This window comes from Ceratotherium simum, chromosome 2, assembly GCF_057802395.1.
Source record: "Ceratotherium simum simum isolate JZ-2026a chromosome 2, ASM5780239v1, whole genome shotgun sequence".
In the NCBI taxonomy this organism is placed as follows: domain Eukaryota; kingdom Metazoa; phylum Chordata; class Mammalia; order Perissodactyla; family Rhinocerotidae; genus Ceratotherium; species Ceratotherium simum.
Window position 1 is genome coordinate 55,605,261 of NC_141901.1, and position 18,551 is coordinate 55,623,811.

At 50.4% G+C, this 18,551-nt stretch overlaps 1 protein-coding gene across 3 annotated transcripts in view; it reads left to right on the forward strand.

Annotated features, from left to right (window-relative positions):
- Window positions 1–362: 362 nt before the first annotated feature.
- KCND3 (potassium voltage-gated channel subfamily D member 3) overlaps window positions 363–18,551 on the forward strand; it is a 199,407-nt gene continuing 181,218 nt past the window's right edge. For all 3 annotated transcript variants that reach the window (XM_087419742.1, XM_004420671.3, XM_004420672.3), the window contains exon 1: window positions 363–1,468. In XM_087419742.1, the coding sequence (XP_087275868.1) occupies window positions 363–1,468 (1,106 nt within the window). The remainder of the gene's footprint in view (window positions 1,469–18,551) is intronic.

The window sequence follows — 18,551 nt, forward strand, 5'->3', positions numbered from 1 at the left end:
GCTAAAGAGGCTTTCCCTCCAAATGCTCCTGAGCCTTCTTGGAACTTGACAATTTGTCAGGCAGTCAACAACATCTGGTAATCCCACACTGCTGCCATGCCCGGGGCTCTCTTTACCAGGGGAGGCAAAAGAATCAAGTCCCCTCTCTTTGGTGGTGACTTCGGTTTAATTAATTTGCCTTCAAGACTTTTGCTGTTTCACTCACCACTGACCCTTCCCTGTGTCCCACTCCCTACCTGGGAGTCAATCATGGACTTACCCGGTTCTCTGCTCTCTCCTCCTGTCTCCTAGAGGTGCTGAACTGTCACCAAGCTGGTGTGCAAAGTGTCTGAGCAGTGGCCCGCCCGAGAGCTGGAGTCACCATGGCCGCAGGAGTTGCAGCCTGGCTGCCTTTTGCGCGGGCTGCGGCCATTGGGTGGATGCCAGTGGCCAACTGCCCCATGCCCCTTGCCCCGGCCGACAAGAACAAGCGGCAGGATGAACTGATCGTCCTCAACGTGAGCGGGCGGAGGTTCCAGACCTGGCGGACCACGCTGGAGCGCTACCCCGACACGCTGCTGGGCAGCACGGAGAAGGAGTTCTTCTTCAACGAGGACACCAAGGAGTACTTCTTTGACCGGGACCCAGAAGTGTTCCGCTGCGTCCTCAACTTCTACCGCACAGGAAAGCTGCACTACCCGCGCTATGAGTGCATCTCTGCCTACGACGACGAGCTGGCTTTCTACGGCATCCTCCCGGAGATCATCGGAGACTGCTGTTACGAGGAGTACAAGGACCGCAAGAGGGAGAACGCCGAGCGGCTCATGGACGACAACGACTCGGAGAACAACCAGGAGTCCATGCCCTCGCTCAGCTTCCGCCAGACCATGTGGCGGGCCTTCGAGAACCCGCACACCAGCACCCTGGCCTTGGTCTTCTACTACGTGACTGGCTTCTTCATCGCCGTCTCGGTCATCACCAACGTGGTGGAGACAGTGCCATGCGGCACGGTGCCTGGGAGCAAGGAGCTGCCGTGTGGTGAGCGCTACTCGGTGGCCTTCTTTTGCCTGGACACGGCCTGTGTCATGATCTTCACCGTGGAGTACTTGCTCCGGCTCTTCGCGGCGCCCAGCCGCTACCGCTTCATCCGCAGCGTGATGAGCATCATCGACGTGGTGGCCATCATGCCCTATTACATTGGCCTGGTCATGACCAACAACGAGGACGTGTCTGGTGCCTTCGTCACGCTCCGGGTCTTCCGCGTCTTCAGGATCTTCAAGTTCTCCCGCCACTCGCAGGGCTTGCGGATCCTGGGCTACACACTCAAGAGCTGTGCCTCTGAACTCGGCTTTCTCCTCTTCTCCCTCACCATGGCCATCATCATCTTTGCCACTGTGATGTTTTATGCCGAGAAGGGCTCCTCTGCCAGCAAGTTCACAAGCATCCCTGCCTCTTTTTGGTACACCATTGTCACCATGACCACATTGGGGTAAGTCGGTGCTGTTGGCCTGGAGAAGGGCGGAGGCTGGATTGGATGGGGAAACTTTGGATGATATCTGGATTGGGCAGAGGAGGATGGAGTCGCTTACCCAAGTTGTGGGAGCAAGGGAAGTTACCTCATCAGAAGAGGAAGGCACATGAGTGATTTGTTTGGGGGTAGTGGCTTGCTCTGAATTGAGCTTTCTTTTTTGGAGGGGGACATATATTTCATAAAACATGGAAAATTAAGTCACCATTTCTTTTTTCAGCCATGCATTCTGTGTATGTGTGTGTGTGTGTGTGTGTGTGTATTGGGGGGTGGTGAATGGTGATTGCTGCATTTTTATATGTATCTGTGCATATAAGGGCTGCCATGGGGAGAAAAACAGAACAGCAGGCGGGAAGGAAGATGGCTGTGAGAAGTTCGGCGAGTGTTGCAAGGAGGGTACAGATTTCCATTAACAGAAGACACGGAGAACACTCTTTTTGGATCCCTCTGCGTTTCTTCTTTGTAGTATATTTGCAGGCTGTTTTCTCTTTTGCGTCCCTTTTCTTTTCTGCTGCCACAGATGCTCAAGGGCTCAGTAGCTCTGAGCAGACTTTCTCTAAGTGACTCAACTTGGGTTTTTTTCTGCAAAGCAGGGCACCCGATTTGTTTTTTCTCACTCAAGGAGGAGCAGTCTTGCTTTCTCAGCCCGACTCCGATTGAATGACCCAGCCTACCTGGATGATTGTGAGATGGTCTGAATGGATCATATGGTCAGACACAGAAGCAGCAATATCATCAGAGGGAGGGAGAGGTGTGCACGAGGGCATGGGTGACTCGGTCTCTTCCATCTCCCCGAGGCCCCCTCTCTAGCTGAGGTCACAGAAATGTATTTATAGTGCGGGGATGTGAAGCTTTCCATCAGAGGAAGGGGGCTCAGAAAGATTGCAATCTTCACCCTAACAGGATTAGAGCCGAGGAAGGCAGCTTTGTGGAGACGCGTATTTCTTAGGGGTTTCTGCTTCAGCTATTGGAAGTCATTGAAGCTAATGCAAAATCCGTTCACAATTCATATGCTGGGTCTATATTTGCTTAGGCCGGGAAGCGTTATATTGCTGATGGAGAATTCATGAAGCTTTTTATTTGGTCTTTGACAATTCAGTTGGTGGCGTCCTGGCGATTCGATTTTTTTCCTGGCTGAAACCCTGTGGCGCTGGTGTCGGTTCTTCTGTAGTGCTGTGTGTGCTTATTAGGAATGACTGAGCAGGTGATGGGACCTTTTAAAATGACTACATTTGTCATTCTGCCACACGGGAGGGAGGAGCAAGGGGAGAGCAAGGGGTGTCATTGTCCATTTGTGGAGGCCGCATTTGATGGGGGCATTCCCTTTACCTCTTGTCTGTCTGACAGAGGCCATCCTGCTCCTTCCTCCCACTCCAGCACACACACACACACACACACACACACACACACACACTTCTTCAAATACTGCTCCCACCCAGAGTGGGTAAGAATGTCTGGTCATTTGACCTTGTCCTCTTGGCTCTGGTGGCAGATGTGGGCTTTTGGGCACAATGGGATATTTAGGGATCAATTGGGCTGGAGAGCTGGCCACCGTGTCAAGAGAAGGAAGCACATTGCCCCTTCCAGGCCAACCCTGACTATCTATTCACTTTCTAGAAGGGGCCTCACCCATGTCCAGGACCTCCCTGGCCACACTTCTGATGTGGCTTTGACTGCCCAGTGCCCTCAAGTGCCCCTTGATGGGACTCATGACATTGGAGTGATGCCTCAGGACTGCCATGGGAAAACATGGCCAAATGGATGAATGTCAGAGTTAAAACGGGATTGTTTCAGAGGAGATCAGTGGAGACTTCAGTGGCCACTGGCCCATTACTTTTTATTATTAGTATAGCAGCATATGTGTGTCTGCGACGCGTTAGCAATGTGCTCAGCACTTTGCAAATATTATCTCTTTAAGTCTTCACAACAGCCCTGCAAGGTAGGAAAAAGTCTGTACAACTTTGAAGATACAGAAGGCAAGGCTCAGAAAGGTTAAGTAATTTCTGTAGTCACATAGCTGATAAGGGACAGAGCTGATTTTCAAATCCCAGTCTGGCCGTCTCTAGTGCCCTTTCTCTTTTCACCACCACTCCCCTTGTCCCCACACCAGCCGAGCCCATAGAGTTCAGAGTTACTACCTTTTTATTATGTCCTCGGGGCTTCGTAGTCTCTTCCAGTCATATCGCTATTGAGGAAAGCATCAGTGCAGTGAGTACTACATGTGGCTCTGTACTAGGCACACAGGGGTTTTCTATATAAAACATTTCCTTCTAGCCAGTTTAAATACTTTCTTCAAAATTCATGGCTGCTTCCATAGCAAAATCCAGTGTTTTACTGTGGCTGGGGAGACCACTGCTGTCCTTTCACACACACCCTGTAGATTAAGGGGCCAGTCCAGGGTCAGGGGAGGGACAGGCTTAGCCTCACATTCACTTTCTTGGGGGGGATCAAGAGGACTCTGCTGGAGGGTGAAGGCAAAGAGGATGGGGTGGATGCCTGTGTGGGAGAAGCAGGCCCCCCCGACTGTGGGCCCTGTGGGCTCCTCACCCTGCCCTTCCCCATGCATCAAGATGTCTAGCCTCTGGGAGGAGAAACTAATGGGCAAGAGAGGAAGCCTTTGGTAGTGTCTTCCTTAATCTCAGATAAGTAACAGGAAAGCAGGCTTTTTCTTCTCCTCCACCCTGGCGGGTGTAGCTTGATGCTGGATCGGGTTACTTTGACTTTGACCTGAGTTGGCACTTGGAACCATTGCCAGGCTCACTGCTTGGTTATACATAGCAGGTGCTTGGCCAAAGGCTTTTTAATGGAGCAGTCAATGTGAATGGGGCGCCTTTTCCATTTGCCTGGGCTGATACTGTTCTCAGTCCCTTCCAGACCTGCCTGTTCTCTCTCTAGGGTGGACCCAAGATTTGTGCTCTGCCCCAGCCCTAGCCTCTGGGAAAGGGGAGGGCAGCCTTCACCTGGTGTCTGGTCTGTCCTCTGGGATGCTCTGCAGCATTGTGGGGGTCTTCTTGCCCTTATTGGAGGTCTTAGCAACTCAACTTTGGAAACCTTTTCCTTTCCCCTGGCTGGTTTCTTTCCTGAGCACATTCAGTGGCTAGTTGTAGGCTTGTTAACTATTCTGGAAAGCCTGTCTTTTCTTACTCTTCGCTAGCATTTGAGCCCCAAGTGACCATGGAATACCAAGGCGATTATTCTGCCGTGTTCCGTGTTCTATCTGGCTGCTTCCAACAGCTCCCAGCAGACCCTTGGTTCTTCCTGTCTCCAGACCCTCCGCACCCTAATCCTTCCCCAAGTTCCTAGTTCAGTCTGGAGAGACTGTCTTCAGCTCCTTTGCAGAGCGGGGCTGACCAACAGGCCGAGGGTTGATGTGCTGAGTGAAGGAGTTCGCTCTTCCTGCCTCTGGTTGCCATCTCTGTCTGCTTCCCCAGGACTTGCAGATGAGTTACTCAGGTGTCCTCCAGGGAGAGATCTCCTGGAGCCAATTATTCCTGTTTATTTAATATCTCCAAATACCTTAAGCACGCAATATAATAACAGCCCAACTGCCACCAAGGCTTGAGGATGGCTTTCCTTTGCAGCCTCCTGTGCTGGTGGGGAAGACCCCCATGCCCAGCCCAGGTTTCCTTTAGGCCCCTTTGACAGTTGAGCTCCCAATTGCACCATTAAAGGATTAATTTCTGTGCTCATAATTGATGCTATAAATAAAATAAATCCTCAATTATCTCAGTTAACAGAGGGAAGGGATAACACAGGACTCCCAATATTAAATAAGACCAGTGTATCTAGTTTGGGAATGTATTATGGGTCATAGACTTTGTCGAAGCAGATTTTCCTTCTTAAGTTTGCTTGTCTTTGCTTGGCATCACGATTGGCCTAGACTACTGGAGCCAGTCCGTGGGTGAATCTCGGCTGGGGTGTAGGGAAGAGGGGAGCACGCGGGAGGAGAGCCTTCTGAGCCAGCACCTACAAGGGCCATCGATGGCCAGCTCCAGCCAGGATGGGATGAGGCTCTCTTGGTATCTTAGGGAGGGGGCTTGGGCAGGGTGTGGAGCAGCGTCGCTTCTAGTGAGACGGCCTGCTGCTGCCCGGTTGGCTTGGTTATATAAGTGAGACCGGCAGCCTATCTGTCACCCTGTGCCCTGAGATGAGAGAGCTTTTGACAGTGTCCAAAAATCACTTTAATGAAAACAGAATCGATTTTCACTTCTTCCACGCACGAAGCAGCCTCCAGATGATTTTGCATTTCCCTTTAAAACATAATCCTGGAAGGGGCCTGCCTGAGGTTTCCAGAGACCAGGGCCCTGGCCTGGGAGATCAGTACAGGCACACTTCAGAATGGGGTACTTGGTCAGGCTCCCCCCAGTGCCAGAAGTGGCACCAATCTGAGATCTGGCTTTGTTAACCCTTCAATTCCCAGAATTCTGGCTGCACCTTTATCTACTGTCTCTGGGGCCCACCAACCCTCCTCCCACTCCCCAGTGCCTTGGCCTGGGACACTGGCTGCTGTGCCCACCTGGATGGTGGTGAGAAACTGCCCAGGGGGATATGATTAGAGTGCACTCACTGGGAATGAATCACCCCAAGGTCTTTTCTTGGTTTGACATTTCTTAACCAACAGTTCTCTGGCACTGAAATTCCTAAAAGAAGGTACAGACCTGCATCCCAACAAAGAATCTTTCATTCATTCACCATTGATTGAACCCCTATTGTGCGCCAGGCAGCATGGTAGGCTCTGAGAAGACACAGGCACTGTGACTGCACATCAGCCCAGTGTAAGGTACAGACAAAATGACTTGAATGAGACTCAGTTTTCTTCTTTTGAAACAAAACAAGAGACAGGGAGAAGAGCAGTAGACCAGGGGTCAGGAAAGAGGCCTGTCCTCACTCTTCCTGGCACTCCAGAGTCTACCCCTCACTCTGCTCAGTGTCTGGCTAACTCCTGACCTCCTTCAAAACTCAGCCCCGCACCACCTCCTGCACGGGCCTTCCCGGCCTTCTAGGAGCTAAGTACCCCTCCTCTTGCCTCCCATTGCAGACCTTCGAACCTTTGTCTTGTCAATTGCCACATTTTATTAAATGTATCTGTCTTTCCCCTGTGATGTGAGCTCGTCAAGGGCTGATCTCTATTCTTAAGATCATTGTATGATCCATGCCTAGCACCGGGCCTGATATGCAGTGGACCTCCATAAATATCTGTTTAACCAAACAGCTTTGTATTCCCACTTACCCAGCTTTGGTTTTCTCATTTGCTGATCATCTCCTGGCCATTGTAGGAACCAATGACAATGCCATCCACATGTTGGCTATACTGTCATGTCAGACAGGATCTTTGTGGGCAGGACGAAGATGGGGAGGCCAAGCAGGGCATCCTCTAGTTCTGTCATCAGCCTTAGCAGGGTTGGGGCTTTCTTCCAATGCAAGTTTAAACCCTTGTCCTTCACTATTTTTGGCTACTTGGCCATACTCCCCACTGCAGGCTCGGCCAGGGAGGAGCAAAAAGGGAGCCATAGATAAGCCCCCCTACCCATGATATTTCCCTCCATTCAGTTATTTAGTCAATAAATATTGGGTACCCGCTAGGTACTAGGAATACAGCAGTGAAGAAAAGAGATAGTCCCTGATCTTGTGGAGCTTACATTCTAGTGGAGGGGACCAGACAGTAGATACATAAACAGTAGATAGATAAGCATATCCTATGAGGCAGCAATTCATGCTACCGAGAAAAATAAAGCATGGTGTGATAAATAGGGAGTGCTGAGTGTGGGAGAGTGGTGGAGCACGGGAGAGTTGCTATTTTATATTAGGAGGTCAAGTCAGGCCTCTCAGATAAGGTGATATTTGAGCAGACACCTGGAGGAATGTGGGTAGCTTGGAGAAGAGCATTCCAGGCAGGGGGAACAGCAAATGCAAAGGCCATGAGGCAGGAGGGGCCTTGGTGTGCTATTCTTGGACCAGCAAGAAGGTCCTGATGGTTGAGCCGCATGAGCAGGGGGGCAGGTAAAGGAGGTAAGGGGGGAAGCAGGTCATGCAGGACTCTCATGATCGCTGCAGGGACTTGGCCCTTTGCCTTTTCCTCTGCTTGGAACGGGAAGCCACTGGAGGGTTTTGAGTGGACCTGACTTATGTTTTAAAAGGATCTCTCTGGGTGCTGGGTAATGAATACATGGTAGGGGAGAAGCCACCACAGTAGTCTAGGCAAAGATAATGGTGCTGGGACCGAGGGTGGTGACAGTGAAGGTGGGAGAAGTGAGACATGCTGCAGCTATTTGAAGGTAGAGGCAACAAGAAGCACGTGCTTGTCCTGCTCCCACCACGCCAGCTGACAGCTTCACCAGCTCCCACAGCAGGGCACTGGCCTGGAAGACACAGTCCTAAAGACCTTCTCCACCCCTTGGAGAAGCATTTCACAAGAAGAGGCCTTAAGGCCCTTTAGGATGGCTCCAAGGTCCAGGGCAGCAGAGAGCCCAGCATGGAACAAACAAGCCCCAGAGCCCGCCTTGGAGCATGGACATTGAGAGTAGGGCTTGGCTGGCAGTGAGCAGGAGCATCTGCACCTGGACTGAGGTTTCCTCTCAACCCAGGCAGCGTTTACTGAGCGCCAGCCAAGGGCTGGGCCCAGTCCTCACCACCATAGGGGGACGTCTTGGCTCAGAAACTGAAACATTGAGGCCCCTCTGACAGTCCGTGCCTGTGGTAGCTGCTTAAACAGAGAGGCAGGTGGAGAGCTTCAGGGCTGTAGAGGAGGGAGAGATGAATTCACACGAGTGGGATGTGAACCTTTTGGGTGCTTCACACCAGGGACATCACGTTAGATGGGCATTCTGATCCAGCAGTTCAGATGCTGAAATTTTTGGAAAGGGATGTCCAGGCTGATGCCCATTTTAAAGCTCCCTTCCAGAATCTCTCAAAATCAATCTCAATCTCTCTTTCTGTGTTTGCTTTTGTTTGGAATTTCCTCTTTAAACACACCCGTAAACATAAACAGATTCTTCCTGAGGAGCAGCAGTTATTCTGCCTGAAAATAGTGTAAATAGAAGGCAGCCTGGCCCTCCCTCTCCTCTGGGGCAGGGGACAGCCCCTCGTAATTACTGGATTTTTTTTGTTCCTCTCACCCAGGAGGATGCTCCTGTCCCAGGCCATACAGGCTCTTGTCCACAAACCACCATGGCTGGGAGCTCTTCCCAGGCAGGGAGAGGAGCAGAGACTTTTAGCTCTGAGTCCCCCTGCCCCCTGTCCTCAGGCAGGTGGCCCTGAACACAACCAACCCCCTCCAGGAAGCTGACGCTCTTCTCATATCTTAAGTGTTCATTCTCTGGTGATACCCAAGTCACTTTTTCTTTTCTGGGAAGTGGGGACCAGGTCTCCCTCTCTCCCAGCAATCTCTTTTGGAAGGAGTGTACAGTAGTGACCTCAAACCAACTTCCAATGGGGACTTGTTTGTGACAAGGAAGGAGTTACCACAGTGCCTTAGAGCACCCAAAGTTCTCAGCCAAAGGGCTCAGCTATCGTGGCCTCCAGGTCGAGTCCAGAGCTCCTGCCTCTGTCCAGCCTGCTTTGGTCAGGCCAGAACCCAGGCCTCTTCTCCCCAGCCCCCACCTCCCTCCACCCAGCTCAATGCAAATGATGGGTGAGTGGGAAGGTGGGGGCGGGGGAGGGAAGATAACTCAGCCTTTGCTGACCATGATTGGATGGAGGGAGATTGCATCTAGTGCATGTAATCATATTCCGAGTGTCAGGACTCAAATGAGTGTCATTAAACTGAATCAGAAAAATCGTTTTAATATAAGTGCCACCTCACACACAAGCTAGTTGATGGAGAGATGGATGAGGCTGGGGACACCTCCTTTGTAATGCCATACTGTAAAATCCCATCACCTTCATTATTTCCCACCCAGCCAACGCATCATAATACCCGTGAGCAGCAGAACAGCTTGAATTTAATATACAGAAAGTCCAATCAAACAATAAATGGCTGGAACTATATAAAGAAACCATTTTCTGGGAGGCTGGCTCCATTCTCTGGGATTCAGCTCCCTGACACATGAAACGTGCATCAATTTTCCCCAACTAATGCAGCTGCCGAATCACCACATGTGATATTTGTTTGCTTCAGAAGGGAAAGAGGGGAACTTTGCCCCCTTACATTATCTGGCTATCAATGCAAAATTGCAAATCTCGTTTTCTTTGATTTGCATCCAAGGGTTCCCGGTGGCACAGCAAGGCACCATCCTGATGCCAGCAGGACTGGAAGCACAGCCCTCCTCCATCCTAGAACCTTGCTCAGTCCCAGTGGCACTTTGTCATCATCTTTAAACAAAAACCAATTCTGGACACCAAGAGTGGGCTGTTCAGGGACTGAGACATCTCTACCCTTGTGGTCATCTGAGAGAAACTGCCAGATCACAGGGCCTTGCTGACACACCCTGAGTGCCTGTGATGTCCTGATTGTCCAGTCCTGCCTTTGAGGTTGTAGAGAGCAAACATTTCATTCAGGACTGGATTCCTCCCACCAGCACAGTCCTCCACCTCTCCTTCCATCCCCGTTACCCAGCCAGTTATTGAGAGACTGTAAATGCAAATAGCAACCTGATCAGCCAAACAGAATTAAAAAGGCAAATCAGCTCCTTAAAAATTATACAATACATGTCAAAGACTGACAGAAATAATATTTTTATGCTTCTGGTGTGGGATTTTCTCCAATACTATTTTTCCAGTGGCATGGATAACTGAGAGTTAACCATAATTACAGGCTTATAGCTGCTGAGAAGTATCATTAGTTTATTTTTACTTCTTCCTGGTCACGCATACTTAAGCAGAAAAAAAACTAGGGGAATTAAACTAAACGAAACGATATCAAAACCATGGACAGCGTAAATCTGGATTCAATTCAACGATTATTATTGAGCACCAAGTATTTGTAAGGCACCGTTTTAGGCAGTGTGGGGATATAGAAATAAATAAGACCTTGGTCCTGTCCCTAAGAAGTTTACAATATCGCAGGGGATTTGAGTATGTTTATGAGCATACCAGAAAGAATGGGACGTGGGCTGAAATGAGCAGGGAGTGTTTGGCACAGAATAAATGCTTAATAAATATTTGCTGATGGATGAATGATTGGCTTCATGGAAAAGGTGACATTTCAGCTAGACCAACAACAGTGGGTAGGATTTTGATTTGCGGAAATGGGAAATCCGAGTAAATTGCAAAAGGGCATTGTGCTTGGGGAGCCTAACTACTGTGCTGATTTGCTGGTGTTTAGGGTATAGGAGGAAAATGGCTAGAGATAAGCAGAAATAAAAGGTGGTGCTAGAGACGCGGAGGGCCTAAAACGTTAGGCTTGGGAACTTATTTGGTAAGCATGAGGGAGCCACTAAAGGTCTTCCAGCTATGCATTTATTAGGAAGATTTATTTGGCAGTTGTCTTCTGGAAGAGTGTTAGAAGGGAGTCCTTGGACACAGTACAGTCAGCCAGAAGACTGGTCCAGGTAAGAAGTAAAGAAAGCCTGGCCTAGGACAGTCGCAGTGGAAAAGGAGAAAAAGGCTGCAGTGGAAAGACATCCAGGAGAAGGAGAAGTCAATAGTAACTCTGAGATTATAAGACGGGACGATTAGAGACACGGAGTTGGCCAACATTAGAGGAGGAACAGCTTGGCAGGAGGTCAAGGGGAAGGCAGAGACAGTGAACTTGGCCTTGGACCTGTGGTGTTTGCAGTTAACCCTGGGTGTCCTTGAGGTGGCCAGCAGGCAGGTAGGTGGAAAGGAGCTTAGCAGGGACAAAGGGTTAGTGTGGCTGTTTTCGAAATCATGAGCTGAAACGAGGAAGTGGATGAGATTGCCAAGGAAAACATGAGGGGAGGGCTGGCCCAGTGGTGTAGTGGTTAGGTTCATGTGCTCTGCTTTGGTGGCCTGGGGTTCACAGGTTTGGATCCCGGGCGTGGACCTACACACTGCTCATTGGGCCATGCTGTGGCAGGCGTCCCACATACAAAATAGAGGAAGATGGGTACAGATGTTAGCTCAATCGTCCTCAGTAAAAAGAGGAAGATTGGCAATGGATGGGAGCTCATGGCCAGTCTTCCTCACCAAAAAAAAAAAAAAAAAAAAGCCATGAGGGGAAGGAAGAGGAGAGGGCTCGGGGCCACTTCTCGCCCAGGCCCTGCGTCGCTGCACCTGTCCCCTTTAGTGCCCGCTGTGCCCCCTGTGAACAGCTTTGCTGGTCCTTCCGTTCAGCCTCTCTTCTCAGCCTGTGGAGGTTCCCTTTCATACTGCGTTTCTGCTGGAGCTAAAAGGTCATATTGGTTTTCTGAGTAAAACAAGTTTTTCTTTTAGTCTCCTACAGTGATAATTAAATGAACAGCACTGACCTGGGAAAACGGAATTGGTTTATGGGCTTTGCTAAAAAATAATAATAATAAATGGCTCCTTACACTGGCACGTGGCAGGAGATGGGATCTAAATGGTCACAGACCAGCAACGTCTATGCCTGGCCAAGGATGATGCTGACTCAGAGTGGCACAGCCTCTGTGGATGGCACTGTCCTGGTCCTTGCCGTGCCAGACCCCTGAGCAGAGCTTTCAGGGCCTTAAGATGCTGCTAGTCCCACTCATTCCCTCCTTCTCCTTAGAGAGAAATGTCAGATGCACCACTGCCATCCTTGGGAGTCTCCTCTGGCCTGGCCCTTCTAGGAGACACCTGTCTGGGGCCCTTGGTCAGCAGCTGGGGAAAGCAATGGTTCAATAATTCAGCAAACATGCATTGAGCTGTGCCTGTGAACGACACACAGTCCCAGTTGACATGAAGGGGCTACAAGGAGAAGAAGGGGCTGAGGACTAAATCCTGTGTTAGGTTCCCATTCTACATATGAGAAGACTGAGGCGTTGGGAGTGTAGATAACAAGTTCCCACGCTGTAGGAGCAGGACTGGATTCAGACCGAGGTCTTGTGACTCCTTTAGAGTCCACTGCTTCATAAAGAGCCTTGGTCAGTAACAGAGATGCCCTGTGCACACAGAGGGTTCAACACGGTAAGAGGTATGAATAAAGGGCAGGAAAGTGTGAGGGCAAGGGGGAGGGGGCAGACATCAGGGAAGGCTCCTTGGAGGAGGTGGCATTTCAGCTGACTCTTGAAAGATTGTGGTGGAAAGTTAAATGTGTTCATTCATTCGATCATTTATTCAACAAATATTGTGGGTCTCCATGTCCCAGGCAGTGTGCTGGGGGCTGAGGATGTATTCATGAACAGAACAGACAGCTTCTCTGAGGCTGACAATCTAGTAGAAGCAGCAGACAATAAACAAATGAATGTATAAAATGAGAAGGAAACGTTGAAGCAAAAGCTGTGAAAAAAAGAGAGAAATCTGGTAAGGAGAAAGAGTGACGTCATCAGCCTGACCCTGGGGAGAGATGAGGCGTCACCACACGAGGGTACAGGGACAGCTGCTGTAGCCTCTCCCCAGGGGAAAGCGCCGTCCACAGTTGGTTAGGAGTCGGAGAGAGGCTGACCCCGGGACAGAAATGATGATTTAATAGCTGTGTTTGAGTCTCTTTAGGGTTTTTGTCCAGAAGGCGGAGAAACAGCTGTTTGCCATCTCTGCTGAAGACTGCATGAGTAGAGATAGGCTCACCATGACACGGGAGGGACCATGTCCCTCATCAACAACAACAACGAAAACAGTAATCATAGCTCATATTATTATGCTTTTATGACGTTCCAGGTATTGTACTAAATATAAATTATTTATATGCATTTCCTCATTTAACCCTCCCAATAGCCTTCCATTAACCATATGAGAGAGATATTACTATTATCTATGTTTTAAAGCTGAGGAAACTGAGGCCTGCTCAGAGGCTGCCACTGGTAAACGGAGCAGCTGGGATTCACACACACACTGGTCTGACCAGCGTTGGCTCTCCAGCCATCACTAACCACCCAGATTTCCATCGGAGAGGCATCTGGGAGAAATCTCCTCCCACAGCTTGTGTCTTGGGCAGAGGGAGGAAGCCACGGTGTCCTGATGTGCCAGGACCAAAGACTCTCCAGCCTGATGGCAGAGGTCATGAGGGTAAAGAGTGGACACAGGATGGTGACGGAGGAGGGATCAGAGTCACGGGAGACAAGGCCAGCAGGCACACGACTGTGGGGATCCAGGCTCTTCTGGGCCAACAGAGACAGGAGCACATGTGACAGGCGGGGGGGAGTTCAACAACAGGCGAAGCACATATTGGTGAAAAGGAGGAAAGACAAAAAAAGGAGATGGGAAGTTTTAGTGTAGTATGTAGCAGAGTTTGTGCGAAAAAAAATTTAAGGGAGAAGGAAAGTTGTAAATATGCATACTACATAAAATATCTTTTAGAATAACCGTTTAAAATCTCATGCTGTCTTCCTCCCTGGATTCTGGTCCCTGGAGGCTTTGTTGCCAATGTCCTGTGTCCGGATGTTGGCAACATCCATACCCACCCCCACAGCAGGCCTTTGGGCATAACTCAGCCTTTCAGCCAGCCCCTCCTGGCCCGCCAGAGGGATCACAGCTCAGCTCAGCAGAGAGCTAGAAGGCCGTCCTCACATTTTTGGAATGGATGGAGGTGGCTCTGATTGGGGGGCCTGTCAGAACCCGGTGACAGAGCCTGGGATGCCCGCTCTCCACACCCCTCAGCTATAGGCCCCTCACAGTGATCTGCGGTCTTTAGTTCCAGGAGATGGGGCAGGTGGGGGATGGAGTGAGAAGTCTCCTGGGGAATGTCACCCCTGGCGGTCACGGCGCTGCCTCATGCCTGCCCTCTGTGAGGAATACAGTCACCAGGTGTGGCTCTTTCTTCATGAGTTGTGACCCTCACTCCCCTCTCTGCTGGCTCTCCTGGCGTTGTGGTGTTGGACTCATCCCACCTTTTTCTTGCCATTTCTGCACAAGACATGAAGAAGGGCAGTTTGCCATATGTGACCCTACATTTGTTTTTCTTTTTTCCCTTCTTCCCTGACCTGTTTCTCCTCTGCCTCCAGAAGCTGCTGGAAGTTCTCCAGAGGTTTCTGTACCCGAGGTCTTGTGTCCCCATCTTTTGAGCCCAAACCCCCCACCTCTTCCCTCCCTCTGCTATCCAGCAGAAGCTTCTCTCTGGGCTAGCAAAAGGGCTTGTGTTGATTAATAAAACATTTTCCTGCAGCCTAACTGGCATGCTCAGAGTTTGGGCAAGGCTTAGAGAGAGAGGATGAGGCTTTATACCCACCCTCAACCACCACACATCGTGTTTGACTTTCTTAATATTTCCATGTAAGGTCAGCTTCTCAGCTGAGGAGCAGAAGCAGCTGCATCCGTGCTCTGCTTTAGGTGTTTTATGCCTGAGCTGGCTCAGGTGGGTCGACCAAATCCCTCAGCTAGGGTGGGGCCCTGTCGGACAATGGGAAGACCACTAGATTAGGAGTGAGGAGATGCGAGTTGTGGGGCCAGCTTCTGCAGGCTGTGTGACCTTGATCCTTTCTCTCTCTGATCCTCAGCATCCTCTTCTGAGTGATGAGGGGCTGGGTTTAGTGAGTTCTCACCTCACCCCAGTTTCACAAGCTGTGAATCTCTCACTCTTCGAAGGAAAACTGATCATTGGCCCAGTCGCCTGGATGATCCACAGCCTGGAGAACCAGCCCCTGGATGGTAGGGCACTGGGGACCTGCCCATTTCCATTTCTTTGCCTCCAAAGAGGCAGAAGTTAAAAGAGTGCTTGGCCATAGGGGCCGCAGAAATGCAAGTCTGCAGAGAGGTTGGGAGGTTCTGCTTGGAGACTCCCCCAGAGGGCTCCAGGGCACCTGATGGTGAGCCAGTATGACACAGATCGAGGTTAGCAGCCCTTGACCACACAGTACTGTGTTTGGAGAGAGCAGGGAATTGTGAGTTCAGCTCCCTGAGCACCCCTGGATGGGCCGGATGATGGGAAGGCATAGGACGTTAACCCTGGGGCCATCAGACAGCTATTTAAACCCCATGAATCCTAGATTTAGAATGGATCTAGTTTCCTCTCCCCCTTCGGAGCTGGACTCCCTTCAGCAACCTCCTCAGCAGATGGCAATGGGTCTGCCTGAACATTCAGGGATGGAGGTTTACCCTTTTGGCTGCAGTCCATTCCATTTTGGAGAGGGTCAGTGATCACAACCCTCCACTGTGTGTTGAACCCAAACCTGCTTCCTCTATACCCCAGAAGGTTCTGTTAGGAAATGGTTCTGGAAGGCAAGTATAATTATGATCAGGGAAGTCACTAGAGGACTCAGTGGCAAGAAGACCCTGGGACATTTGTCCTGGCACAGACTTAGGGTGACCCAGGCACAGGCCTGGCAGATCCAAGCCCTTCAGGGAGCAGAAGCTTCCTGGTAAGCTGGCTCCTCACCAGGCCATTTGGGATGAACAGCCAAGGGCCTGTGCAGCCAGATGGGTGAGTTCTGGGGCACGTGGAATCCCCACCTCTTCCATTGTCTCCCATCCCCTCATCTTCACTGACGCCTCCACCAGGGCCTGGTTTCCTACTTGCCCCACCCCATCCCCAACTTCTTTCTCTTCCCCTGTTATCCTGTGGGTCTGTAAATGGCCCTTCCCTTCTCCTCTCCCTTTAGTTTATTACTGAGTTCCCTACAGGAATGCAGGGAAATCTCTATATTGCTATTAGCATCTGTGTGGGCAGCATAGCTTACATTACCTTGAGTTATTTGAATGAAACCAACCGTTAAATCGTCACAGAGGACTGGGGAGAGGGTGAGCACGTGGGCTCTCTCTGGCTGTGGGTATCTCACGGGCTTTCTTTCCAACGCACGGAGAGGATGCGGACTGAGAGCAGGCGGCAGGGTGGTGGGGAAGTGAAGGGGAAGTTTGGTGGAAATGGGCCAGGTTAGTGAGTCTTCTCCTGGGAGGCTCTCCCCCTCCCATCACCACCATCTGAAAGGCTGAGTAAACAGCCCCTGTTGGCATAGGCAGCCCTGGCTCCTCAAAGTCAGGCACTGTGGTCCCGGGCCCAGCTCCCAGGAGAGTGCCTGGCACAGAGGGGGCTGAAGTGTCAGTTGCTGGCCCGTCACTGCCCTGTCGTGTCCCACCAGTTCACCTCAGAGTGAGAAGAACCCGCATGTGTGTGGGTCAGACAAATCGAAGGATAAAACTTTAAACCAAGCAGGATTGGATAATGAGTCGGGTGCAAGATTGTGCATTTCATGGCATGAAGTGATGGCGGATGGGCCCAAATTTGGGGTGGGGTATGTAGCTCTGGGACCTTTCCTATCCAGATAGGGCAGAGCCAAGGGGATCATCAGATCTGTTCAACCTGGAGATATCACGGAATAGATAGAACTTTGAGGAGTGTGTAACCATGTGAGAAGGTTGGCTTGGAGAGCTGGGAAGGGAAGGTGTTCGAGGCAAAAAGTGAAAGTTGGAGGAGAGACTCAGAAACAGGCACCATGCTCATGGTATATGTGCATACGTGCCTGTGCATGTATGTTTGTGTGTGTGTGCACGTGTGCGCATGTGTGAAGACGTGCTGGTGGGGAGGGGTGGGGAGGGAGGAGGGAGTTCTCAGTGTAACCCTGGGCCGTGGTTGACACGGGAACCTCCAGGTCCTGGTTCTCTTTTTGCCGGCTGGCATCCCTCCATTCTTGGCAGATTGGCCTGCTGAGAGGTGACCCTTCCTCCCACACCAGAAGCATCATCCTGGTCCGGGACTGGGGCTTCTGGTCCTTGGATGAGCCCCTCACCTGCCCCCCTTTTTCCCTGAAAGTGACTCTGGACCTGGAGAATCCAGAGAGAATTGATGGGGATCTTGTCTCTATGAATTTTACTGCTCTAGGGACCTCATATAAGTGAAGACATTAGATCTTTTACTTTAAAAAATTGTGAAATTTATCAAACATTCAAAGAAAAAAATCTTATCTTTCAAGAAGCATCTGTAAAACTCCCTTTTGCCCATGGATGTGAGTGCCTCTCATTGGTGTGGCAGTATTATTTAATGAAACTTATGTATTAGGGATAACTTTATTTTAATGGGGGGTGGGGCCTGTGTATACACAAAGGTATGTATGTTTTCATTATAAAAAAACAAGTTAAAAACCCTTTTTCTTCCTCTTAATTGTTTAAAATTAACCCTAAACTTGAGAGAGATTCAGCTGTCCTTGGATTTATAGTCCTGTTTACATAAAAATACGTTGGGGGGAGCAGATGCTGTTTTGAATCTGCTATTGTGCATTTCTTTTATTCATTCAACGAACATTCCGGTTGTGTTGCCCGTGTGTGCCTGCTCTTAGGGTGATGGAAAGCTCACCAGGTGTGGTCACCAGGCACAGAAACGAATCAGATGAACTGCAGTGACACCTATAATTATGCTGCTTGGCAGAGTTAAAGACCGTGCACTTTGGGCAATGGGGAGAAAGGTGGAGGAAGCAGCCCTTTTCATGACTCAACTCTGAGGGATTCCTCTCTTAGTAGCAGTCGTCCCACCCCGGTGGGGAGAAGCAAACCCCCTCCTTTTCCCAACTGTGCAAGAGCAAGAGACAGTTCTGTTCTCCATCCTGTTCTTGTGTCTACCTCCTTGTAACAGCTAGAATTTCAATGTAAACGTTGATTCTGTTCCAAGAGGAGCCCCTCTGAATTTGTGCTTCCTTCCTCACTCCAAGTTTGTTGGTCTTTTCCTTTAGATTTGTGCTTCCCAGTGTGGTCACCTGGCCATGCCTTTGACCCTGCTCCCCAGGGGCTGGCAAGGCTGCTTGAGACAGCAGATTAATGACCAGGGGCTCTGCTGCCCCCACCCCATCCAGCTGCCCTGGGGGTTGAGGAGGTCTGTATCTCTCTGCATGCCTGTGACCCATTCTTGCCCACCTGTGCACCATGGCCCACAGGTGGGAAAGCTACTTTAGCATCCTTGGTTTCACCTCTACCCCCCTGCTGCTCTCAGGGTACCAGCTGGGCCATCCTCAGTGGTGGTCTGATTTGGGCCAGCATCGTGTGCCAAGCCAGGGAGGACAGTCAAATCCTAGAGCCCAGCATTGTGTGCAGGCGGAGTCTGGGCCCCTCTCCCCTTCCTGCCCGG